Source organism: Salmo salar, chromosome 06, assembly GCF_965601325.2.
Source record: "Salmo salar chromosome 06, fSalSal1, whole genome shotgun sequence".
In the NCBI taxonomy this organism is placed as follows: Eukaryota; Metazoa; Chordata; class Actinopteri; order Salmoniformes; family Salmonidae; genus Salmo; species Salmo salar.
Genome location: NC_138296.1, coordinates 69,487,553 through 69,514,817, shown reverse-complemented (window position 1 = coordinate 69,514,817; position 27,265 = coordinate 69,487,553). Strand labels below are relative to the sequence as shown.

Here is a 27,265-nt window from a genome sequence, read left to right as displayed (position 1 = left end):
TCGGCCGGCTGGGTTGTGACCTAATGTCTGATCCACTCCCAGAGCTGTCCGTCAGCCTTCTCTCAAAGGTACTCCAACCAATCAGCAATCATATCCACTGACGGCACTGGACCGCTGCCAAAGGGTCATGGAGTGACAAAACCATTGATTATCTGGGGATTGTAGAGACAAGGCCATCGAAAGAAAACACAAACACACACACAATCAATCAGTGAGAGAGCTCCACGTGTCAGGGACCAAATATATATTGTTGTTGACAAAAGGTATACATGCTAAAGGGGTTTTAAGTGATTCACTGAAGCCTACGTTTGATAGGTGAAAAGCCTCTACGGTGATGGCCAGACTAAGAGAGTATAGATGGAAGTGGGCTTGGATCTGCCCAAAAGAGAAGAATCTTCAGAGGCTGTCAGTATTCTGTCTGACTAGTGTCTGTGTCGAGCAGTGATACATTGATATGCTGTTCCAGACAGACGGAGAGAGGGACAACGAGGAGTAGAGGGAGGGCTCCAGATCTGAGGGAAGAATAAGGATTTTATCTGGAAAGGTTTGGCAGCAGTGACTCATATATAACCTTCTGTCCCTACACCAGACCTGCTAGTGACAGTCCACCACAACCACCAGCTACAGGCCTCTACACTCCTCAGCAACAAGCCGATCTGCTGAACAAGCATATACCACCTATGAACTGCTACAAAATGGAATATAATGTTCTGGATAAAGTGGAGCCTTTGTTGGTGTGTTTTTTTCAGGGCTCCCATACTGAGGAAGTGATTCGCTGTTTTGGGGTAAGTTGATCAAAAACAAGTGAAATCACAAAAAAGGTGTCTGGACCCTTCAATAACATGCTATTTACATCAAAAATAGAGATTTGGTCATACAAAAAGAAAATGGATCCTTTAAAAGGCTCATATAGACCCAGCCTGGCCTCTTTTGGCATGGGCCTCTGGATCAATGCAGCATTCAACAGGTGATGGGGGGGCCCTTGGAGCCCAGAGGGGACCTGTTTACCAGGTATGGAGGTACAGAGTATAGACAATTATGTGACGGAGCTGAGCTGAGCTGACATTTTCTGTCCGTTTTCTTCGCCTACACAACCTAAACAGCAGGAAACAGTGGAAATGGGTTTGAGAGGAAGAGATTGAAGACAGCGAGAGATACCACTCACTCCATAACAATCTTTTCCAGTGTCTGGGTAATGATGGCTGCAGCACAATGACTGCCAGTGGTGCTCTGTGTGAGCAGGGAAATGGTCAGAAACTGATCCCAGGCCTGTTATAACGAGAGGGGAAATGAAATGTGTGACGGACAGTCTCAGCGCTGTGGTCACTCTCACCAAACAGAGTTGTAAACACAGGAGAAACGGTCTCCTGGCCGATGATAAAGTAGTTTCTCATAGATCCCAGTGTAAACAACACCAGTCACCCAGAGCATGACTCGCAGCAGGCCTGAGATGGGGTGTCTGTCTGGACAATAACAGTGTTGTGAAAGGGCCACTCCCCTTGCAGAGAGTTAGAAATTGAGCTAAATTAATTTTGGACATGGGACTAGGAGCAATGCATTCAGATAATCCCGTTATGTAATGAGAAACAATAAGTAGCTACATGGGGAAATGTGTTTTCTTCCTGTACACCAGCACTGAACAGTAAAGAAACTCCAGCTCTCATCTATAATGTCTAGATTTATGTTGTGGAACAAATCACCCAAACCTAATAATAAAGCAGTTTCCTTTTCCAACCACTAAATCAAGCAGTATTAGGTTAGTAGCTAGCCATCTGGAGCAGATAGCATCAGGCAGGGTAGTGTGGGTGAGGTTTGCTCCATCCTCTGTCCACAGCATTACTGTATTACCATCAGTCCTGCTTCTTTTTATATGTTGACACAGCCCATGAGTCCAGGATGACCGCACCCTCCATCAACACAGCCACGGTGTCTGTGTGTGTGTGTGTGTGTGTGTGTGTGTGTGTGTGTGTGTCTGTGTACATTACAGTCAACAACTCACTCCACAAAATGGAACCAACAGGCTTCACCACCTTCCTACCCCTCTATGTAACCCCCCCCCCCCCCCCCCCCCCAAGACATGGGTGGATCTGTGCCTAAAATGCCTCTGTAGCCGTATTCAGAGTATTCAGAGCCAGGTAAGACAAAAGCACTCCCGGTTGGCCGGCACCCAACAGCACTTAGTCTCTATAAAGATAGGCACTGAGTTTTCCTCCTCTTTTAAATCCTCTCACATCATTAGATCCCATACTGGGACTGAAATACTTCTGCTGCATGGCTTTACAATCCATTCTAACAGCATTGTCTATGGATAAAGCCCGACAACAGTGCATCCACAGTTAAATTACCAATGTTTAATCAAGACTTCCCCGTTACAGAAATACAGACCATACATGAATCTCTGATTAATGCCCGAGAATGTGTCACTGGACTGAGAAACCTACAAATGGTAAGATCGCTTTTTCAAAAGGCCTAGGACCACAAAAAGTGAGGTATACCTCACAAAACAAACGTGCACACAAACACACACACACAAATCCAGTGTAACAGTAGGAGAAGTCCCATTGAGCCAGGGAGCAGAGAGAGCATCATCACACCTACATGATGGCAGGGAGACTGCAGGTCTCTTCTGACAGCAGATATAGTGCCACAGTCCATCATCCAGGCAATCTTTAGGTGCTCCGACCACAGCCCTGGACCTAGTCTTAACCATAGCCATAGACCCAGTACCAACTAAAACCCCAGATCCAGTCCCAAACTCAGTCCCAGGCATCATGGCTCCGCCGGCAGCCACCCCATCTGCAGAGTCCTGGGAGCTCAGATAGAGCACCATGTTTCTGGACACACACAGCGCCCCGAGCTGCTACTAACAGTACGCCACGCCTGGAGCCAGGGCTACGTGGATGCTCAGGTCAATAAGACACACAGCAGACAGGCAGGAGAGAGAGAGAGAGAGAGAGAGAGCGAGAGAGGGGGAGAGAGAGAGAGGGAGGTATTTACAGGATGTGGTCCCACGCTCCGGTTGGTCTGCGCGGCGCACTTCCTGGTCTTGATCAATTATTCATGGGCGAAGGGCAGAGAACTGTCCCCCCCTGCGCCCTTCACCTCATCACACCGTGTGTGTATCAATTCTAGACACAAACCAACTCAAAAACCCAGAGGGAAGACATAAAGAAATGGAAACAGAGACACAGAAAGTGGCACACAAAGTAAGAAGAGTGATGTATACTAGAGAAACAGCTACAAACAAGAAACCAGAGCTTTCCTTTGATCACACTGCATTGGTGCATTTCCCCACCGGACCATGAAGGTATTGTACAAACAGCCTGATGGGCTCTCTTCTAATGTGTTCTTTTCTAATTAATGACATGTGTTGGTGTCCTCCCTGTTACATCACACAGATCTACAGAGGAGATGAAAGGAAGAGAGGAGGAGATGAGGGTGGTCTCGGAGGTTGTCCTCTTTCTGTGAAACAGCCATGTTGTGTTCCAGCCCCTGTAGTGTCTCTCTATTCCTACTTCACTGTTCCTGGGTCAGGAAGACGTAAATCACTGCCTCGGTCTGTTCCCTGGACTGCTGACCTGGGACCTGTGTGATGGGGCTCTGTGGGGATGAGTCATCATGACCCAGTCATACTGCTGATGAAGAGGACCAGGTAGAGCGCTATACATACTACTGATGAAGAGGACCAGGTAGAGCCCATACATACTGCTGATGAAGAGGACCAGGTAGAGCCCATACATACTACTGATGAAGAGGACCAGGTAGAGCCCATACATACTGCTGATGAAGAGGACCAGGAAGAGCGCTATACATACTACTGATGAAGAGGACCAGGTAGAGCCCATACTTACTGCTGATGAAGAGGACCAGGTAGAGCCCTATACATACTGCTGATGAAGAGGACCAGGAAGAGCCCTATACATACTACTGATGAAGAGGACAAGGTAGAGCCCTATACATACTACTGATGAAGAGGACCAGGTAGATACATAGTGCTGATGAAGAGGACCAGGAAGAGCCCTATACATACTACTGATGAAGAGGACAAGGTAGAGCCCTATACATACTACTGATGAAGAGGACCAGGTAGAGCCCTATACATACTGCTGATGAAGAGGACCAGGTAGAGCCCTATACATACTGCTGATGAAGAGGACCAGGTAGAGCCCTATACATACTGCTGATGAAGAGGACCAGGTAGAGCCCTATACATACTACTGATGAAGAGGACCAGGTAGAGCCCTATACATACTACTGATGAAGAGGACCAGGTAGAGCCCATACATACTGCTGATGAAGAGGACCAGGTAGAGCCCTATTCTTAGTGCTGATGAAGAGGATCAGGTAGAGCCCTATACATAGTGCTGATGAAGAGGACCAGGTAGAGCCCTATTCTTAGTGCTGATGAAGAGGACCAGGTAGAGCCCTATACATACTGCTGATGAAGAGGACCAGGTAGAGCCCATACATAGTGCTGATGAAGAGGATCAGGTAGAGCCCTATACATAGTGCTGATGAAGAGGACCAGGTAGAGCCCTATTCTTAGTGCTGATGAAGAGGACCAGGTAGAGCCCATACGTACTGCTGATGAAAAGGACCAGGTAGAGCCCTATATATAGTGCTGATGAAGAGGACCAGGTAGAGCCCTATACATACTACTGATGAAGAGGACCAGGTAGAGCCCTATACATACTACTGATGAAGAGGACCAGGTAGAGCCCATACATACTGCTGATGAAGAGGAGCAGGTAGAGCCCATACATACTACTGATGAAGAGGAGCAGGTAGAGCCCTATACATAGTGCTGATGAAGAGGACCAGGTAGAGCACTATACATAGTGTTGATGAAGAGGACCAGGTAGAGCACTATACATAGTGTTGATGAAGAGGACCAGGTAGAGCCCTATATATAGTGCTAATGAAGAGGATCAGGTAGAGCCTATACATACTACTGATGAAGAGGACCAGGAAAAAGTTGGAGAGGAAATTATGACAGATGTACTTAAGGTGAGCCAAAATTACTTTTTGGGAGGCCATCTCGGGTAATGGTTATTGATCAATCATGTTGAGAGATGGGAGGCTGGCTCCCTACTGACCTGAGAGACCACAGGCCCAGTCTAATTACCCACAGTCCTCTACATTCTGCTGACAGGCCCAAGGCAGGAGGCACTCAGAGTGAAATTACACATGACTTGGCAAAACGAACAATTATCATTCCACTCCACATGCATTTTCTGGTCCAATATACTGCTAGAAATGTGGGCTGTTAATATTGTTTACTGTTCAGTGTGCTTTGGTATCAGAGCGGCAAATACATGTTGAAGCATTAGTCCTTTTCTCTAGTGACCAGTAGTAAGTCATTATAGTATAATGTGTTGAGAAGCTTCTGCTCATTTCCAATTAATCTAATTCCACCAATCAATAATCTAAGTAACAACAAGAGGACCAAAACAAGTCTTCATCTCCACCAAAACATCAGCTGATTCTCTTAGTCTCACCTTACAGATGTAAGCCAAATATATGTGTCAACAACAGAGAGGTAATGCATCCCCAAGTGTTCCATCACTTTCCCAGAGTGACATTAACACCTTCTAGCTGCCTGTCTCATTACTTCAACCCCAACACTACTGCTGTAACACTGCGTGCAACCCGCAAATGAATCCCCCCAGAGGAGTCAGGAGAGTCTCGCAGCTTTAACACTCACAAACATGCAGTGTCTAAACAATGGCTTCCCCATTTGTGCAATGGTGTGCTGCTACTGTTAACAGGGTGACAGATGTATGGTGTGTGGGAGCTGGGAGAAAAACAAAGAGTCATCAGGGTACAGATGATTGGCCCCCCTGACTCCCCAGGCTCACTATCCCTAGGCTATAAGAGTTTCACTGTAGTTTGGGGTGCCAATCAGGTTCAGCAGTTGTGATGGATGATGCTAGGTGCTGCATGTCAGAACATCTTCCTTTACGGTTACAAAAACAGCTTTAGAGGAGTCTAGCTGTCTGCGACGGCAGGCGGCCTGTGATAGAATATTAATGACTGCAGTGCAACCATTCCCGTCTCCCATAGGAAGACAGACACACAGTACAGACATGTAGACAAATGTAAGGACGGGACAGGCAATATACACTACCCACAAACCCTGGCACCTTTCCAAGGTGGGGTCTTATTCTGGGGCAGAGGGGGAGACAGGGGGTCTAGGTGACGGTAGGACAGTGACCTCTCCCCTCTACTCCCCCCCCCCCCCTCCCCTGTCCTTAGCAGGGATGTCAGCAGCAGAGCTTGCCATCTCCATTACTCCAGGGAGGGCCACTGACACAGACGCAGCACCCGACACCAGGCTGGATGCCTCAGCTCAGGTCTGACGTAACATCACCTAATAAAAGACGCTCTGCTTGGAAACACTACGGCCATAAGTGGACGCAGCGCAGGTCCCCTTCCTCCATAGGAGAAGGTAAACATTGTATTTCTGGCTCAGCCGCAATGCTATGGGAGGCGACCGGGGCTATAGAGCTCCAGACCAGGCCAGCTGGCACCTGTGGATGAGGTCATCATGGAGCTCTGCCAACGCCTCGGAACAAACAGCCGCTACAGAGCACTAGACCCCATCCTCGGAACTAACAGCCTCTACAGAGCACTAGACCCTAGCCTCGGAACTAACACCCTCTACAGAGCACTAGACCCCATCCTCGGAACTAACAGCCTCTACAGAGCACTAGACCCTAGCCTCGGAACTAACAGCCTCTACAGAGCACTAGACCCTAGCCTCGGAACTAACAGCCTCTACAGAGCACTAGACCCTAGCCTCGGAACTAACAGCCCCTACAGAGCACTAGACCCTAGCCTCGGAAACTAACAGCCCCTACAGAGCACTAGACCCCAGCCTCGGAAACTAACAGCCCCTACAGAGCACAGACCCCAGCCTCGGAAACTAACAGCCTCTACAGAGCACTAGACCCCAGCCTCGGAAACTAACAGCCTCTACAGAGCACTAGACCCTAGCCTCGGAACTAACAGCCCCTACAGAGCACTAGACCCCAGCCTCGGAACTAACAGCCCCTACAGAGCACTAGACCCCAGCCTCGGAACTAACAGCCCCTACAGAGCACTAGACCCCAGCCCAAAAGATCCAGCACCCATGGGACTGTTTTGCATTGTTAGGACATTCCCAATTTGATTAGTAACCATGCATTTAGAGACAAAGCTTTCCAGAGGGCACGCCTTGTACCGAAAACACTCAGCTTGCACTGAACACTCCGAGCTAGCTGAACGGAGCTAACTGAACACCGGTGCTGAGGAGATGAGTATAAGATGCAGCAGCCAGGCACCGTGTTTGTCAATCTGCTGATTCAGTCTTTGAAACGGTGTGTGAATTTCACTCTAGCACTCAGAACTATGCCTATCTGTATCTGTTCTGTCAGTACTGGAGGGTTGTACTGGTTGTGTGGACTCGACAGAGCCTGTCCATTTCTGACTTTGCAGCTTGGAAACTCAGTGACAAATTTGATGTGATTTTTCTTTCTTTCAAAGATCAGCCAAGCACAGAAGCAGAGGTCAAGGCTGCCCTCTCTCTCCTTGCCCTTTCTCCTTCTGCCAGAGGTTTACTGTTGCTACAGAGCACCAAAGTATGGAACACAGCTTAGCCAATCAGGAGAAAGAGCAACTGATCTGTGACCAACCATTAGAGGACTCGTGTTCCTTCCGGCGGAACTGTGTTCATCACCCATGGGGACAGTGCATTTAGAGTAGATTACACTACAGGCAACTAACACCTCGTTTTCACTGACACCTCGGATAGAGCATAACAAATTAATCTTATACAATTTACATAAAGACTTGTGTTAGCACTACTTGATAAGAGAGGCACTCTTCAACTACTGCAATGATCTAGAGCATGCTGTCGGCAGTTTAGTAGCCTCCCCCTCCATCACTGGCCTACGCATTACGCCCATCAGCTGTCCCACTATACAACACCCTTCCCCACCTCATGGCACCAATACCCAATCAAATCTGCAACCCCTTCACCCACCACCCTACCAGTGCAGCTCTACTCACTGCTGAGGATGATCTGAGCGCGACTGATCTTCTGCTGCGGCTGGAAGCGGCTCACTCTGGGAGCAGGCATGTCTGTGGATGCCTGGGAGGCCTTCTCCTCCTCTGTCTCTACAGCCCTACACCAAGCAGCAGCAGTCTCTCCCCCTCACAGAAGAGCTGGAGGCAGCAGTCTTAGGGAGTAGAGCACCAAACAGCACAGTAGCAACCCTTGGCTGGGTCACACCAAGGGCCCTCGCTCTCTGGTTCTCACTGCTCCTGATGTCTGGTCTCTCCCTCTCTGGTCTCCTTCCCTGATAAGTACAGTGTTGTAGTCTCTGGTAGGCACAGTGCTGGGGTTTCTCTCTCTGGGCTGTGCTGGGCAGCTGTTCTGTCCGTTTTAGTAGTAGTAGTAGTAGTACTAGTAGTAGTAGTAGAAGCAAGCTGGCTGCTAGCGGAGAACCTCACAGCAGCATGGGCTATGGCAGTCTGGTGCCAAAGAGCATGAGCTCGTCAATAAAAAGTGTGGCAGGCAGTTGGGCGTCACGTCACACCAACCTCCAAATCTACTGGCCGAATGATGCAACGGGGATCACATGGTGGTATGAGTTAAGAAACAAATACAGCAGACATCCTGAGACACTGTGGTAGGTGTCGGCACCCCCCCTTCTCTGTCTGTCTGCAACCCTCAAAGCCAGTCCCTGGAGCTGCAAAAACAAACTCCTTTTGGCTCAGGAATGCAGCTTGTTTCTATGACAGAGTCCCTGGCAAGGGTAGGCCACACCCACACACACACACACACACACACACACACACACACACACACACACACACACACACACACACACACACACACACACACACACACACACACACCACACACACACACACACACACACACACACACACACACCACACACACACACCTCCCAGACCTGGGTATAAATACGTGTATTTGAGTATTTGATATTTATATCTTCTTTTATTTGTATTTGAGTATTTGAATGGTTATTTGTAAAAAACAAATATTTGACCAAATTGTACATGAAAGTATTTTCAAATACTATTTTCAAATACTTGGGTTAAATGCATGTGAGTTTGAGTGCATTTGAGTATTTTCAAATACATTCCAATATTCAACTACTTGTACATGCCACCGAGACGGGCTGTAAAGGTTCAAAATACTAAACAACTTAAAATTTTGCCCCTGTCCAAGGAAAACACAACTCCAAGGTCCAGACACAAAAGGAGACAACAGGGACCCGGGACCAACGTGACAGACTATCAGTGAGCCCTGCTCCTGTGTTGTTCTCACACACTGATGAGGTCATGGTAACAGGCATACTCGCTCTGTATTCTTCTCTGTCAACAGGCCATCACAACACGGTATTAATACCCCAAAGATACACGTCGATAAATCTACCCCTGATCCCTGACACCATGCTGGGTTGTGTTGCTAGGGCTGTAGAGGGCAGAACAGGGGCAGCACAGGGTGGTGGTTTAGGGGGGCCAGGGACCCATAAAGAGAGGGACCCCACTGTGTAGAGTCAGTGTGTGTTCAGCTGTTTGTCTCAGGGCACAGACGGGCGTCTGTCAAAATGAAGGTCCAAACAGAAGCTGTGGAGTTGACTGAAACACATCTGAAAAACACTGTCCCTCCACCTTCTAACTTGTGTTTTCTAGCCCTACATGGCACTTTCTCGCACACACTGCCTCCTTTCTCTTCTCTCTATATATCAATCTGTCCACAACCAGATGAAAAGGAGGGGATTACAGCCAGACCACAACACCGACAGGCATCCAGCGGCCTGACCATCCCTTCAGTCCAGTCGTCTTTTACCCATTTTAGGAGAACAGAGAGGAGTCCGACGGAGGACGGCTGTATGTCTGTCTGTATGGGCTTCTATGGGTTGGTTACTGGACATGACTGACCAATCACAGAGTGAACTCAGGTCACAGCCCAGAACTAAGGTCAGCTACTGCCCAAAACATTTACCAGCAGACTGCATCTCTGACTTTATACATTGGGATGATCACGCATGTTAAAGCTGAGATCTGCATAAGGTGAAACAGCACCCCTGGTTACCCCAGGTGCATTTGTTATTGTTTTGTTTTTTAAACCGAGGAGATGAGCTTCATGGTAAAAAAGAAAATCGGGGTACATAGTCTGCTGTTCTATCATGTGTGCAATGATGTTCAATGATGTTCAGTGATGTTCGAGGGGGAAAATAATGTTGTTTGAAGTAGTATGGTGGTTCCCACACTAAGGATTCCAGCTTTGAGGTTAGGGTTTAATGTTGGACCTAAACATGGGGAGAAGACGGTTGCTTTGGTGTGACCGGAGGAGGGTCACAGACCTCCATCAGACTTAACCCATCATCAGTCACCTGACTGACGTGTATTACCAAACTTCACATGGCCTCACCAGACCACAAACACCGCCTTGTCTCTGATGGTAACCAATCGCTCCTTTGTCCTGGTGCACACACACACATTCCTTCCTGGCAACGAGGAAGAGAAAAAAACACACCAATGCTGTTGCTGTCCTGTTCTGACAATGGTTCAATTGACAGCACCTGGGACTCGAGAAGCAGAATAGGTGAGGTCTGCCAAGGTGTGGTCTAGCTGGTTTCTGTGTAAACCAAATCCCACATTAAAAAATGTCCAATACGGCCATTTTTTACTTGATATCAAATCATTTCTGGCTAACAATTAAGTACCTTACTGCAATAGTTTTAAATTAAAATGGTAAAAAAGAAACAAAAATAGCTTCTTAGCAAAGAGCAATTGTTCAAGCAAGATTTTTTTCTAGGACTGTCTGGGAGTGGTTTGAATGGGGAGGGGGAAACTGAAAACTAGCTGTTATTGGCAGAGAGGTTTGGAACTCTTTCTTATTGACCTATTAACTAATTCACCAGGCAGGCCAAGTCTACATCCAACCAAAACAGGCAGACATTACAGGCAGTCTTTTCAAACAGCTCTTAAACTAAAATGGCATTATCCTTTTCACAATTTCACAGTATTATTCCAACCTCAGTGTGGAAATATATATAAATACACAGAAGAATCTCGTTTTTGACTGCAGTGGGTCTTTAAGCATTTCCACACAGACAGTCAGACAGCTCATAGTTAGATGATGCACTCATGTCTGTCAGCAGGCTACACCACCTTGTCACAGGCCCTATACAGAGCAAACATCTCATTTAACCCCCGACCTCCCTGACCCTGACCTCCAGCAGTTCATCCCTTCTCTGCCCAGTGGTCCAGTGTGTTATCTGACTGGGAGGGAAGGCGGCAACAGACATTTTAGAAAAGCCCACATGCCTGAGTCTCAGACAGTAGCAGCACGGTGAGCACACAGCTCCTGTGTCAGCGTCACACTAACCAGCCTAGCGCCGACTGCCTGCCATGTGATTCCAAGGCACACATTTCACTCTGCTAAAATTAGACAAGCTACTGTAGAGACCGTAGAGACTCCAAGGATATACAGAGCCTTCAGGAAGTATTCATTACCTCTTGACTTATTTCACAGCCTGAATTAAAAATGGATTCAATATTATTTTTCTTCTCACCCATCTACAAACAATACCCCGTAATCAAAGTGAAAACATGTTTTTAGATATTTTAGCAAATGTATTGAAAATGAAATACAGAAATATCTCATTCACACTAGTATTCACACTTCTGAGTCAATGCTTTGTAGAAGCTCCTTTGGAGGTGATTACAGCTGAGTCTTTCTGGGTAAGTCTCTAAGGGCTTTGCACACCTGGATTGTACATTACTTGCCCATTACTATTTAAAAAATTCTTGAAGCTCTGTCAAGTTGATTGTTGATCATTGCTAGACGTCCATTTTCAAGACTTAACATAGATTCGTAAGTCAAAACTAAATAGGCCACTCAGGAACATTTCATGTCATCTTGGTAAGCAACTCCAGTGTAGATTTGGCCTTGTGTTTTAGGTTATTGTGCTGCTGAAATGTGAATACATCACCCAGTGTGTTGGAAATCAGAGTGAACCAGGTTTTCCTATAGGATTTTTCCTGTGCTCAGCTCTATTCTGTTTATTTTTTATCCTAGCCGATGACAAGCATACCCATAACATGATGCATCCACCACTATGCTTTAAAATATGAAGAGTGGTACTCAGTAATGTGTTGTGTTTGCCACAAACATAACGCTTTCTATTCAGGACAAAAAGCATTTTTTGCAGTATTACTTAAGTGCCTTGTTGCAAACAGGATGCATGTTTTGGAATATTTTTATTCTGTACAGGCTTCCTTCTTTTCACTCTGTCATTTAGGTTAATATTATGGAGTAACTACAATGTTGTTGATCTATCCTCAGTTCTCATATCACAACCATCATCCTCTGTTTCTCTCCTCCCTCCCAAGCAGCAGTGACAGTGTTCCTAATCAAATCAAGCTTTATTTATGCAGCTCATTTCAGATTGCAACGCAACGTGCTTTACAGGAAAAAACAAATAAAAAACAATGAAAATAAATGCTGAGATATTTACTACACAACAAACCTAAGGTAGAAAACCAAAGAATGACACAAACTGAACTACTAAAAAGCACCCTAAGGAAAAGCAAAGCTAAAGATATGTGTTGTAAGATCTGTTTTAAATATGTCCACAGTTTCGGCCCTCAGGTTCTCCGGCAGGCTATTCCATAGGCTGGGAGCATAATCACTAAAGGCTCCCTGTCCATGCCTTCTGGTCCTAGGCTTTGGGAGAGTTAAAAGGCCAGTTCCAGAGAACCTGAGGGACCTAATGGGTATGTTATTTAAAAGCATATGGAGGAACAATGGAGCGGCAGGATTAATCAAATCAAATTGTATTAGTCACATGTGCCGAATACAACAGGTGTAGACCTTACAGTGAAACCAACAATGCAGTTTAAAAAATACAAATAAGAAATAAAAGTAACATAACAAGTAATCAAAGAGCAGCAGTAAAATAACAATAACGAGGCTATATACAGGGGGTACCGGTACAGAGTCAATGTGCAGGGGCACCGGTTAGTCGAGGTAAATCTTTTCAGTCTCCTGAGGGGGAATAGGTTTTGTCGTGCCCTCTTCACGACTGTCTTGGTGTGATTGGACCATTAGTTTGTTGATGATGTGGACACCAAGGAAGCTCTCAACCTGCTCCACTACAGCTCCGTCGATGAGAATGGGGGCTTGCTCAGTCCTCCTTTTTCTGTAGTCCACAATCATCTCCTTAGTCTTGATCACATTGAGGGAGAGGTTGTTGCCCTGGCACAACACTGCCAGTTCTCTGACCTCCACCCTATAGGCTGTCTCGTCGTTGATCAGGCAAACTTAATGGTGGTGTTGGAGTCATGCCTGGCCGTGTAGTCATGAGTGAGCAGGGAGTACAGGAGGGGACAGAGCACGCACCCCTGGGGGGCCCCTGTGTTGAGGATCAGCGTGGTGGATGTGTTGTTACCTACCCTTACCACCTGGGGCGGCTCGTCAGGAAGTCCAGGATCCAGTTGCAGAGGGAGGTGTTTAGTCCCAGGGTCCTTAGCTTATTGATGAGCTTTGAGGGTACTATGGTGTTGAACACTGAGCTGTAGTCAATGAATAGCATTCTCACATTCTCGCTTATCATGTCTAAAAGGGACACCTATTAGAATAGGAGTATCATCACCTAGGATGATAAGAATATACTGTAGAAAACACTGGGGTGTTAAACCCTCTAGTAGTCACTGCTCCTGGGTGCAGTTCTATGTACGACTAACAGGGGGTAGAGAAGAGCAGAGAATCAGATCCATATCTCAACCACAGTCCTCAAATAAAGTTGCTCACAAACAGGGTTGCTGTACCTCAGCTGTAACCTGTTCCAGCCCTCAGTGGTCGCTGTAGCCCCATATAGTCAGGCCCAGCCCCGTGCTGGAGTATGCTGCTGTAAACAGCTTACTCAACACAATGGAACTTTGACTGAGGCAGGGCCAATTAAAGTGTCCAATCGGGCTTCGCCTCCCCTCTGTCAGCCTGGTAGGGCTTTGTTAAGGCCAGGCTAAAACGCTCTGTATCCCAAAGCCTAGCCCGGGGGGGCCTGATGAGGCAAAAAGTCCTTGGTTAAGACAGCTCACATTACAAACAGTGTTGCAAACAGACAGACAGGGGAAATGGAGAAGGCAGAAACATCCCCACTCTCTCACACACATTGAGGATATCCTTATAGACTCCTTCAAAGTTCCAGCAGCCCCCAGGGTCTCCTCCTGTTAGCAGCAGGCTGCACCAGGCTCTGACAGTGTGATAGCACATCACTATCAGGTTATTAACACAGGCTATTAGAGAGCAGTGAGAACCAAGCATCCAGCCTTAGAGAGAGATAGGGGCTAGAAGTCACTGTGGTAAACAGGAAATGGTCTAGTCAGGGACAAAGAGATGAAGAACAGGTAGAGAGGCAGGGGGACATAATGTTATCAGCAGCTAGGCTATTCAATGTTCAGCGTTCCCTTATCAACTGTGTTAAACCTGGATTAATTCATACACAGTTGGTCAAACCATCTTCTGACCTTCAGTCAGTCATGTTCCAAACACCTTGACAAGGACACTGAAATAGAGTGACCGCACTCAGAGCTGTGGCTGCTGCTATGCGTTTATGACAGTGACACTGAACTGAAAACACACTTTGAAACACAACCACCGTCGGAACCTTTCAAATGGCAGAAGATCCAAGCCTGCTCTGCAACCATATTACCAAGCCTGCTCTGCAACCATATCACCAAGCCTGCTCTGCAACCATATCACCAAGCCTGCTCTGCAACCATATTACCAAGCCTGCTCTGCAACCATATTACCAAGCCTGCTCTGCAACCATATCACCAAGCCTGCTCTGCAACCATATTACCAAGCCTGCTCTGCAACCATATCACCAAGCCTGCTCTGCAACCATATTACCAAGCCTGCTCTGCAACCATATTACCAAGCCTGCTCTGCAACCATATCACCAAGCCTGCTCTGCAACCATATTACCAAGCCTGCTCTGCAACCATATTACCAAGCCTGCTCTGCAACCATATTACCAAGCCTGCTCTGCAACCATATTACCAAGCCTGCTCTGCAACCATATCACCAAGCCTGCTCTGCAACCATATTACCAAGCCTGCTCTGCAACCATATCACCAAGCCTGCTCTGCAACCATATTACCAAGCCTGCTCTGCAACCATATCACCAAGCCTGCTCTGCAACCATATCACCAAGCCTGCTCTGCAACCATATTACCAAGCCTGCTCTGCAACCATATCACCAAGCCTGCTCTGCAACCATATTACCAAGCCTGCTCTGCAACCATATCACCAAGCCTGCTCTGCAACCATATTACCAAGCCTGCTCTGCAACCATATCACCAAGCCTGCTCTGCAACCATATTACCAAGCCTGCTCTGCAACCATATTACCAAGCCTGCTCTGCAACCATATTACCAAGCCTGCTCTGCAACCATATTACCAAGCCTGCTCTGCAACCATATTACCAAGCCTCTCTACAACAAAAACACTCCTTCCTCCGTCCAAAACAGCCAGCCCTCATTGAGAAATAGCACCAAATCCACTTGGTTGGATATTACTCAGGATAGTCCACAAATGAATCTAAGGGAGTGCAGACAAGCAGCATAATCTCAGTCTGTTCTAAGGCCTCTCTGTCTGAGGTTACTCTATGGGCTTGGCGCAGCACAGACTGCTGGAAATGGAAATGTAAGATAAGTTGCTGAGGTGGAAACCATTAAGTTGAAACTTTAGAGGGAAGAAACTACACCCAATTCAAGGTTGCCACGTTCACGTCTGTTAACTTCGATCACGGCGGCTGAGGTGAAAGTCTCAGCGGGAGCCAAGGACCTTAGGTGAAACTCGCATTTGATTCCAGTTCATTTTACATCTGATTCACAAGGACCTTGATCATATGATCATAAAAGCATGTCCAAAGCACAATACCTCAGATAACCCTTTATGGGTGGTAGACTGCAACCCGTTACACTATATCTCAGCCAACCCGTTAAGGGCAATAGACTAACATGGCTCAAGATTCAAGGCCTGGTTATTCATATTAAATTTGACCGAATGAAACCCATAACGGTAGAGTCTTCCTCAATGGGCTTGACACCTTGTCCAGCTGCCCGACAAACCTGCCCGCTCAACCCCATCCCCTTATCCAGACCATCTCTGGAGACTTTCTCCCATTCCTGACTACTGGCTGCGTCCACTCTGACTTCAAAATAGCCAGAGTTGCTCCCCTCCTCAAAAAACCAACAATCGACCCCTCTGAGGTCAACTACAGACCGGTATCCCTTCTTTCTTTTCTTTCCAAAACACTTGAGCATGCAGTCTTTTTTTGTTTTACTTTTTACCCCTTTTTCTCCCCAATTGGTAGCTAGTCTTGTCCCATCGCTGCAACTCCTGTACGGACACGAGGAGGCTAATGTCGAGAGCCATGCGTCCTCCGAAACACGACCCACCAAGCCGCACTGCTTCTTGACATACTGCTCGCTTAACCTGGAAGCCAGCCGCACCAATGTGTCGGAGTAGACCCCGTACAACTGGCGACCTCGTCAGCATGCATGCACCCGGCTTGTCACAGGAGTCGCTAGATGGGACAAGGACATCCCGGCCGTCCAAACCCTCGCCTAACCCGGACGATGCTGGGCCAAATGTGTCTCCCGGTTGCGGCCGGCTGCGTCAAAGCCCGGGATCGAACCCGGATCTGTAGTGACGCCTCAAGCCCTGCAGTGCCTTAGACCGCTGCGCCGCATGGGAGGCCCTATAGCGTGCGTTCTCTGACCAACTCTCTCATCTCTTTCAGAACCATCTTCTTAACTCTAACCAATCAGGCTTCAAGACAGGTCACTCAACTGAGACTCCTCTCCTCTGTCACAGAGGCTGTCCTTGATCTATTCTCCGCTTTAAACACCGTGAACCATTAGATCCTCCTCTCCACCCTCTAAGGGTTGGATGTCTCAGGCTCTGTACACTCTTGCATTGCATCCTATCTGGCAGGCCGCTTCTACCAGGTGACGTGGAGAGGATCTACAGTACCAGTCAAAAGTTTGGACACACCTACTCATTCAAGGGTTTTTCTTAATTTTTACTATTTTCTACATTGTACAATAATAGTGAAGACATCAAAACTATGAAATAACATATGGAATCAGCAGTCCCGTTCTGTGAGATTGTTGCTCCTAGACACTTCCACTTCACAATAACAGCACTTAAGTTATCTGGGGCAGCTCTAGCAGGGCAGAAATATGAAGAACTGACTTGTTGGAAAGGTGGCATCCTATGACGGTGTCACGTCAAAAGTCACTGAGCTCTTCAGTAAGGCCATTCTACTGCCAATGTTTGTCTGTGGAGATTGCATGGTTTTGTGCTTGATTTGATACACCTGTCAGCAACGGCTGTGGCTGAAATAGCCGACTCCACTCATTTGAAGGGGTGTCCAAATACTTATGTATATATAGTATAGCTTACTTACTCGTCCAATTCTTATTTCTCGTGCGTTTTTGTTCTACTTTATTTTATAGTACTACTGATATTGATTAATGCATTGTTGGGAAAGAACTTGCAAGAAAGGCATTTCACTTTACTTGTCAGAGCCAGGACGCAATATTTTTTCCTTGGCAAAACCAAAAACACCAAGTAAACTAAACTCTTTGGTACTTTAAAAACCTACTGTATGTAAAATATTGCGTTCTATAGCTTGGAAAATAAATGTGACTCTGGATGACAACATAATGATGTTTGTTTCCAACATTTGGGCAGTTTTCCTAAAGAAGTTAAATCTGCTTCGTGACTTGTTTCCTTGCCACAGTAGTGATATTGGTATCGTCCCGGCCCTAGTACTTGTGCACATAACAAAACTTGAAGCATACCAGAGTTCCCCTATCACACACACTCTGACCACTACCCGCCAAGACACACATCAGAACGACTAATTACATCAAGTTTTACAAGAGCAAGCGGAGCAGGTCCTCACTAAACATATGACCTCACTCTACTGAGGACAAAAGAGTTATTCTGCCAAACCAATATAAACAGTGGTTGAAAGAGAAATATACGCAAATGTAATTCTTTCAGCTTACTGAAGCAAAAAATTCAGCAAAGTCAGGTAAAACCTTGATGAGTCATCTGTGTTGACTTTAAACGCTCAAACATTAAAGTGCCTTTGGAAAATGTCTGGCCAAGTACTGCAGTTTTAGTGTTATGCTCAAGTGTGATATGAATGATAAACAGTGTTTGATAACACACTCAGAGGGTTTCGGCATCTCTCTAACTCTTGGGTCCTGCTCAAATACCTAGTCACGTTAACCCTTTCCACTATATACAGGTTGAAAATGGCAGATTGTCATTGATAAACACCTAAATTGGAACCCAGTTGCTGTACAGTAACATGCTATACATGACATTAGAGCCAATGTTCCCTCAAATTTTTCTCGGCATTGAGCAAATTTCAGGTCTGCTGCATGCAAACTTCAATGTTGTGAAGATTCTGTGCAACTTCCAACGCGCGTTTACTGTGAACACTGAGGCTGTACCTGTTTAAGTTACAGTTTTAACAGTGGCTAATAGGCTACTGTGGCTATTTGATCATATTGTAGGTCTATCAGAGTGGCCTACCATAAAAATCAATGGAGAGAATACATCTCATAACATTATAACATGGAAATAGCTGTTCTATCATTCAGCCTACATTATTAGCCAATGTGTTGTGTTCAATGTAGGCCTACATTCCATGATACTTTTGAAAAGAATTCAACAAAATCATGAGGGCTTGACATTAACCTGTTTATCCACTTGTCCTTCAGAGAAGGAGGTGACTGAAAATTGTGCTGTGTTTGATGCAAGAAACCACTTCACAAAAAAATATGCATTATTCTCACAAATTATGCTGCCCTCTGCCTATTGGCTTCTTAGCTTATTCAAGACTGTCTCAAAATACAACACTGCCCCAAAATACAACACTACCCCATTAAGAAATAAAAAAACTCTTCATAGATGTCTAGAAATGCACACATTATGTGCTCTTGTAGGAAGCAATCCCTCCCCAATTGCTGACTACAAATGATCTATAACTGGGCTAATAACTAGCAAAGGATATGAACAAAATGTCCAAACGTGGCTATATGCAGCTCTCGCTTTGATTTCAAAACAAGCACATCTACTCACGACCGCTCATGCTGTAAACACAGTCCAGATCAAAGTAAATGACACAGATCCAAATATGGCAATGGTCGATTTGCATATAGGCCTACTGCAGCTCTGATTAGTTATAACGCACAAGTCTGTGTAGATTACAGGCTGAGTCATGCGTGCAAAATATTCTTACTTTGATGCGTTCTACAACAAAATCTCTTGTATGTTTTTTTTCTTCAGCATGTTGCATTGAAATCTCCACATTCTTTTGGAGAGATTGGAAACCCAAATTGGTCTACACGGTCAAGTTCTGGAATGGTTTAGATCTTATCTGTCGGAAAGATATCACTTTGTCTCTGTGGATGGTTTGTCCTCTGACAAATTAACTGTAAATATCGGTGTCCCTCAAGGTTCCGTTTTAGGACCACTATTGTTTTCACTATATATTTTACCTTTTGGTGATGTCATTCGGAAACATAATGTTAACTTTCACTGCTATGCGGCTGACACACAGCTGTACATTTCGATGAAACATGGTGAAGCCCCAAAATTGCCCTCGCTGGAAGCCTGTGTTTCAGACATAAAGAAGTGGATGGCTGCAAATGTTCTACTTTTAAACTCGGACAAATCAGAGATGCTTGTTCTAGGTCCCAAGAAACAAAGAGATCTTCTGTTGAATCTGACAATTAATCTTCATGGTTGTACAGTCATCTCAAATAAAACTGTGAAGGACCTCGGCGTTACCCTGGATCCTGATCTCTCTTTTGACGAACATATCAAGACTGTTTCAAGGACATTGCAAAAATCAGAAACTTTCTGTCCAAAAATGATGCAGAAAAATGTATCCATGCTTTTGTCACTTCTAGGTTAGACTACTGCAATGCTCTACTTTCCAGCTACCCGGATAAAGCACTAAATAAACTTCAGTTAGTGCTAAACACGGCTGCTAGAATCTTGACTAGAACAAAAAAAATGGATCATATTACTCCAGTGCTAGCCTCTCTACACTGGCTTCCTGTTAAGGCAAGGGCTGATTTCAAGGTTTTACTGCTAGCCTAAAAAATTACATGGGCTTGCTCCTACCTATCTTTCCGATTTGGTCCTGCTGTACATACCTACACGTACGCTACGGTCACAAGACGCAGGCCTCCTTACTGTCCCTAGAAATTCTAAGCAAACAGCTGGAGGCAGGGCTTTCTCCTATAGAGCTCCATTTTTATGGAATGGTCTGCCTACCCATGTGAGAGACACAGACTTGGTCTCAACCTTTAAGTCTTTATTGAAGACTCATCTCTTCAGTAGGTCCTATGATTGAGTGTAGTCTGGCCCAGGAGTGTGAAGGTGAACGGAAAGCTACTGGAGAAACGAACCGCCCTTGCTGTCTCTGCCTGGCCGGTTCCCCTCTCTCCACTGGGATTCTCTGCCTCTAACTCTATTACAGGGGCTGAGTCACTGGCTTACTGGTGCTCTTCCATGCCGTCCCTAGGAGGGGTGCGTCACTTGAGTGGGTTGAGTCACTGACGTGATCTTCCTGTCTGGGTTGGCACCCCCCCTTGGGTTGTGCCGTGATGGAGATCTTTGTGGGCTATACTCGGCCTTGTCTCAGGATGGTAAGTTGGTGGTTGAAGATATCCCTCTGGTGGTGTGGAGGCTGTGCTTTGGCAAAGTGGGTGGGGTTATATCCTGCCTGTTTGGCCCTGTCTGGGGTTATCGTCGGATGTCTAAGCCTCCAGTATTTATGCTGCAGTAGTTTATGTGTCGGGGGGCTAAGGTCAGTCTGTTATATCTGGAGTATTTCTCCTGTCTTATCTGGTGTCCTGTGTGAATTTAAGTATGCTCTCTCTAATTCTTTCTTTTTTTCTTTCTTTCTGAGGACCTGAGCCCTAGGACCATGCCTCAGGACTACCTGGCCTGATGACTCCTTGCTGTCCCCAGTCCAACTGGCCGTGTTGCTGCTCCAGTTTCAATTGTTCTGCCTGCGGCTATGGAACCCTGACCTGTTCACCAGATATGCTACCTGTCCCAGACCTGCTGTTTTCAACTCTCTACAGCAGGAGCGGTAGAGATACTCTGAATGATCGGCTATGAAAAGCCAACTGACATTTACTCCTGAGGTGCTGACCTGTTGCACCCTCAACAACCACTGTGATTATTATTATTTGACCCTGCTGGTCATCTATGAAAATTTGAACATCTTGGCCATGTTCTGTTATAATCTCCACCCGGCACAGCCAGAAGAGGACTGGCCACCCCTCATAGCCTGGTTCCTCTCTAGGTTACTTCCTAGGTTCTGGCCATTCTAGGGAGTTTTGTCTTGCCACCGTGCTTCTACACCTGCATTGCTTGCCGTTTGGGGTTTTAGACTGGGTTTCTGTACAGCACTTTGAGATATCAGCTGATGTAAGAAGGGCTTTATAAATAAATTTGATTTGAAAGTGGCCAATATTGCGTTGATTCGATCACAATTGCCACAGTAAAGGGAAACGTTGATCATGTTAACAGGGAAAACTCAAGAAAGTTGAGTGAAGTTCAACCTCGTGCTTCTCTCCTTGGGCTGACACAGTATTTATTCTGCACAGCAGTCCAATGGGAGCTGCGAGGCAGTCTCGGGTCTACTGAGCGCCCGTGCGCAGTTTAGAGGGAACATTGGTTAGAGCTCAGGGGCTGTATTCCAAACATGCAAGACACACCCTCTCCCCTCAGCCCTCAAATTAAGTGGACACCTCTGATCACATATCATGACGTATGATCAGTTGACACTTGCAGGGCGAGGGAGGAATGAATGAATTTTAAATGGACCGCTCATGCCCGGAAATTCGTCACTCGTTCGTCCCAGGGTTGTGTTTTCAGTCATCATGGAACCACCAATAGCTGTTTTGTGTGCTTTATATGCGCTACAGTCAATTATGATTGCATTTCATATCTTGGCTAGAAGAAAATGCATCCGCAGACATCGAAAACTAGCTATCCGACGATATCTGGTAAATCCAAAAAATTATAATGTATAAGTGTGACGTCAGGGAAAGTTGTATGAGCTAGCTAACGTTTCCAAAAGCTAACCAAACAAAAACATAATTACTTTTACGAGACGGGTTTGTGCAGTCATGTGGATTAGTAGCACAATTTCAAACTTATTTACATTCGTTTTTACTTATACTTGTATGTTGACTTCTCCATATTTATGTTGGCTTTAAGTTCTGGCGGCCTTTTCTTAGCAGATGTAGAATCATCGCCAATTTAATTACGGGGAGTTTCAGGCCCTGGAGTGAACAGAATTGTACACTCGCACACTATCACAAACGATGGCTGAGGGGCTTACGTTGCCAACTTCCCTTGCTTGGCTAATTGTTTGGACCGACGGCAAAGGTGGCCACAGGGATTCCCCCAAGGGCATAAGGCGAGGGTAAGTGGAGGAGGGTGTGTCTTTTACGTGTTTGAAATGCAGCCAGGGTCTCCGGTTGACAGCACTGTATGGGTTCTAACCGACAGTCGTTATAAAGTTGAGCACCGCGCAACAAGATGCCCCCATCCCTCCCACTGATTGGGCTACTTTTGCACATAGTTGTTGACCGAGTGGGAAATGCTGTAAATCGAGAGGAGTTGATGTGTTCTGAAAGATAAGACGTTGAGTATTATAATTAATACTGCTTTGATGTCAAACAAGCAAACCACACATCCATGAGTCCAAATGTGCACTTCACATTTCTATATTTGAAAACTCATGTAATTTGTTATCAACATTTATGTTTGATCCACAGTTACAAGGACAAGTGTTATACTCTGGGTTTTCCTGAACAGAATGAGTGTTTGTCGTATTGTGAAGAAAATTAGCTGCAACACGCACTTGAATGCACTCATGACTCCATTCTATGTGCACCAAAATTACATTCGGTTTGTCTGAAGTGCCTTTCGAAAGCCTAACAAGGCAAGATAATATTTTATAACTTAGCTAGCCATGTTGGCAATAGAATAAGCTTTCAAATGAAGCCCACCTGACCCAGATTTATAATGGAACATTTTTGGATTGCGTAAGCAGCAATTGTGTGAGGGTGGGGAGAGGTGACCTCTCACTCAAACCCTTGTAATCATTTTTTCTTATCTTGCACCTACTCCAAAACGTCAATGAATATTCAAATTATGTTACTGAATGTATCCAGAGTATTTGCAGATTTCATTATTGACAAACGCTGTGAAAATTACAGTAAACTTAAAAAGGCACATGAAATCAATGGTTTAGTGTTTGGATTCAGTCTTGTGCCAGATTAACTGTTTTGTCCTCACCTTCGGCCTGATCATTTCCCCATGAACTCCAAAGTGTTCTCTTTAATTTGCTACCATGGTCATGCATATGCTTTTTATACTTCTTCTGTTAGAATCATTTCAATTTGGCCCCGTCCATATAAGCCACTTTCCACAAGCGTAAGGGGTTAACCAACTGTGTGTCTGAGCAAAGCCCTCCTAGCCTAACCCATACCCATCTCCTACATCAGCCATAAGGTTTGCATGCCTGCCTACTTTACATGCAGGACACCTCTCACTCCAACCACTGCAGTGAGTGAGGCAACAGGATGGCAACAGGCAAGACCACCTCTCATTGTTAAAATCCCACAGACAGCTGGATGGACCTCTCAGGTCTTTACAGCAGTCTTCCTGTCAGTCAGTGTAGCTTACCTGCACCTGTGTCCTGAGAGTTGAGCACCTCCAGGGCATGCATCATGGCACTGGCGAATACGTTGGCATCCTCCTTGCTGCCAAAGTTGAGGCCGTAGACCTGCCTGGCATCGCGCCACTGGTGGAAGGTCTGCGTGGCCTGGTTGTACTTGAGCCCCTTGGGAATGGCACAGTTTATTACCACCTGGAGAAGGAGAGGGGGGGAGAGGTGAGATGGTTTATTCTGAAGTACTGAAAGGACTATTTGTGTTGCTCAAAACAAGTTTATCGCCCTTATAGGGAGAAGGAGAGGTGAGATGGTTTTGAGACAACTTTTCTGAAGCACAGAAAGAACTGTGTTGCTCAGAACACGTTTATCATGATAACAGGAAATGCAGCTTTCTAGAGCACATAATAGGTCTACTCTATAAAGTGAGTCACAGTACAGCTAATACACCTCAGTCCGTCTAAAAGCACTTAAGAACCGCCACACTCACTACAGTAAAGTACAAGCCACCTTGAAATGTTAAATATGTGGTTATTTAATCACTTGGCATATGACCAAGAAGAAACGCTGTGTCAGTTTTCAGGTTAGAGAAACATGAGCACACCTTTCATAAATAAATGGAGGGAATCAAATGAGCTGCGTTTAGCTCCCAAGCAATCATTCCCAGCTTGAGGATCAAGATAGTTATTCAATTCTAGAATGTTAGGGTTGGCGAAAGCTGTGGAAAAAATACCTAGAATATCCGCACCACGTTTATTTGAAATATCTAGAATTGAATCGAACATTCCTTTGGCTCTTGAAAGTGAAGATGTGTTGGTTACTAGCTTTATTTTTCCTCTGGGCGGCCAGGCCAGAGATTTACATAATCTGTTCTCTCATTTCTTGTTGATGAGCACAGTGAGGCACCCAACGGAGCAGAGAAAACAAACAGGCTGTCGGTTCAACTCCAGTTAGAGACAGAGGAACAGTAGAGGAACGGCGCATAACACATATAGTTAATCTGGCCCCTATCAGAAATCAGCAGTACTGTACCCCAGCCAAGAATCACTCGGGAACTCCGTTAGTTTTCAGCCTAGTCAGGCTCTGAGCAGTATTCAAGGCCTAGGCTACAGATTTCACTGCTGCAGTCACCAGATGAAAGAGTCAGTGCAAAGGGGAAAGTATGCCACAGTATATTGCTACCTTACAGTCTAATAAAGATGCATAAATTGAAGAAGAATCTGAAATGTGCAAAGTATATTGCGCCTATTCATCATCTTTTGATTTTTTTGATTTATTATTTTAAACCAACTAGTTTCAACTTCAGCCATCATAAGTGTGTTTCATATAGATTAGTTGGAAATGACCACGACAAGCCAAAGCCTCAACACCCCAGATAGATAGTCTATCTTCCTGTGATCGATTCTCTGCACTAAACAGATGCAGACAGGTGGCTGTATCAGTCGAATAATAATAAGCAGCATCAAATCTTCACACGTCTTGCCTCCATACCGTCTCATTTTAGATAAGTCAATAATCACATCAATATTAATCACACACTGCAGTGTGTGTACTGTTGCAAATCTCTGCTCATAATAATTAGAAACCAGAAAACCATCAGAGGGCCTAATTAACATGCATCAGGATTGCTGTCGGATTAAAGTCTTACTAAAAGAGTTATGAAGCAATATAAAAACATCTCCATTCATGATCAGCTTATTGACTCACTAAGTAGAGAGTGAAGACTACATCTGTGACAACAGAAATCCTACATCAGGTCCGTGTTCGTTAAGCCTTTAGTGGTCCTTGGGCTACTAACCAGTTTGCTGCTATGAACCCACAACAGGGTGTCAACGTGACCTTTCCATGGAGTCCAAGGATCATCTGAACCCAGTTCTAAGAACAGTCAAGTCCCTCCTACATGCTGAGGTCGCTGTGAGTGTCTATAGGGGTGGCGTGAAGGACCTTTCCCATTGTGTTGAAACTAATAACAACAGCAGGAGAGCAAGGCCTCGTAATGACCTATCCTCCTCTCTTCCCACGGGATGGGAGACGTCAGGGAGAAGACAGAGAGGGTTCTGGGATTGCTGATGAAGCACATGCCGACCGGCGGGCACTCCCTCGCCCTCTCCTACAGGAGGAACGCTGTGTGTTAGATGGATTCTCAGTCACGCCTCGCCGTCATACAGGGTCAGCGGACAAACAGCCTCCCGTGACTGTGCGCACACACACACGCACACACACACACACACACACACACTCCTGGGGTCTACGTGCAGTACTCATCCATCACAAGACATTGCAGGGCCTTGAGGGTATGGATTCTGTGACGCTTAGCGGCTGTAGAAACAACAGCAAGACCTTCCTACTCTGGAGACACTGCACTATAGACACTATAGACACTATAGACACTATAGACACTATAGACACTTCACTCATCACAGGAATGAGACTATTGGATCAATACTTAGTGACGTCTGTTTTTATATATCTACATCAAATTGTCCTTCACACACAGTATAGGTCTACAGCAATTGTAAGGACAAGTGTGAGACCAAGAGAAGGAGAGGGCCAGCAATAGCTTTTTATTGGATTGGTAAAATTAAACCAATAACATTGAGGTTTTTCCACTGCGTTAAATCCTTCTGCTCCAGTTTGCTGCTCTACATTAAGTAATAGACAGGCAGAACAGGGTCAGGCATTCCACAAATAAGGCCTTCAAAGTTAATGGGGGGTAGGAACTCTAAATTAGATTCTTAAAAAGTGGTCAGGGTTTATTGCTTCAGGGGGAACAAATAGTGACTACTGAGTGTTTTTTAATAAAGTCTTCAAAGAAAGAAAAACATCAAGAGTGAAATATTACTTGACACCCTGCATCAGGGCTGGGTTTGATGTCATCCATAACTGGCCTCTGTGGTGTAAGTTCTCTGAGGGGAGCGAGGTGCTGCACCACCGCTCTGATTGTTATTGCTAAGAACAGGAAGGCAAATCCTTTTTGAAGGAACACTCCAATATTTAGGTTTGTAAAAGGGTCCAAATCATTATTTTCTGCAACACAGTCGAATGAACAGACCCCATGGAGGTTCGTCAGAATGTCCAATTCTTACAATTAAACTGCAGAGAACAGTTTTTCTGGATTACCTTCAGACAGACTCTTCAGTCAGTCAGTCTTCCCAGGGGCAGACAGACATCACTTCCCTCCACCGCTTCCTCTGTCCCCTGTAGGCGCAACACCGAAGGGAGGCCTTGGTCGACAGCTGTGTATTTTCCATATGGCCACAGAGAGAGCAGAGGAAATCCTGATCTCTAAATTGTGTACTTGCATGCAGTGGTTAGGATTTAACAAACAGGACTGTTGGCATAGGTATCTGTCCGCAGTTTTAATGCCATGGCTATTGTTGGCTTTAATAAGAGGCTGAACTAGGCTCTACACTCATAGTCTGGGCAGAGGCCAGTTTCCAAGCTGA

At 45.6% G+C, this 27,265-nt stretch overlaps 1 protein-coding gene across 1 annotated transcript in view; it reads right to left on the bottom strand.

The window, feature by feature from the left end:
• LOC106607863 (ENAH actin regulator) overlaps positions 1–26,700 on the bottom strand; it is a 61,592-nt gene extending 34,892 nt beyond the window's left edge. The window contains exons 1-2 of the mRNA XM_082976170.1: positions 26,662–26,700; positions 23,834–24,056 (exon numbers count right to left, since the gene is read on the bottom strand). Of these exons, the coding sequence (XP_082832296.1) occupies positions 23,834–24,056; positions 26,662–26,700 (262 nt within the window). The remainder of the gene's footprint in view (positions 1–23,833; positions 24,057–26,661) is intronic.
• Between the last annotated feature and the right edge of the window lie 565 nt (positions 26,701–27,265).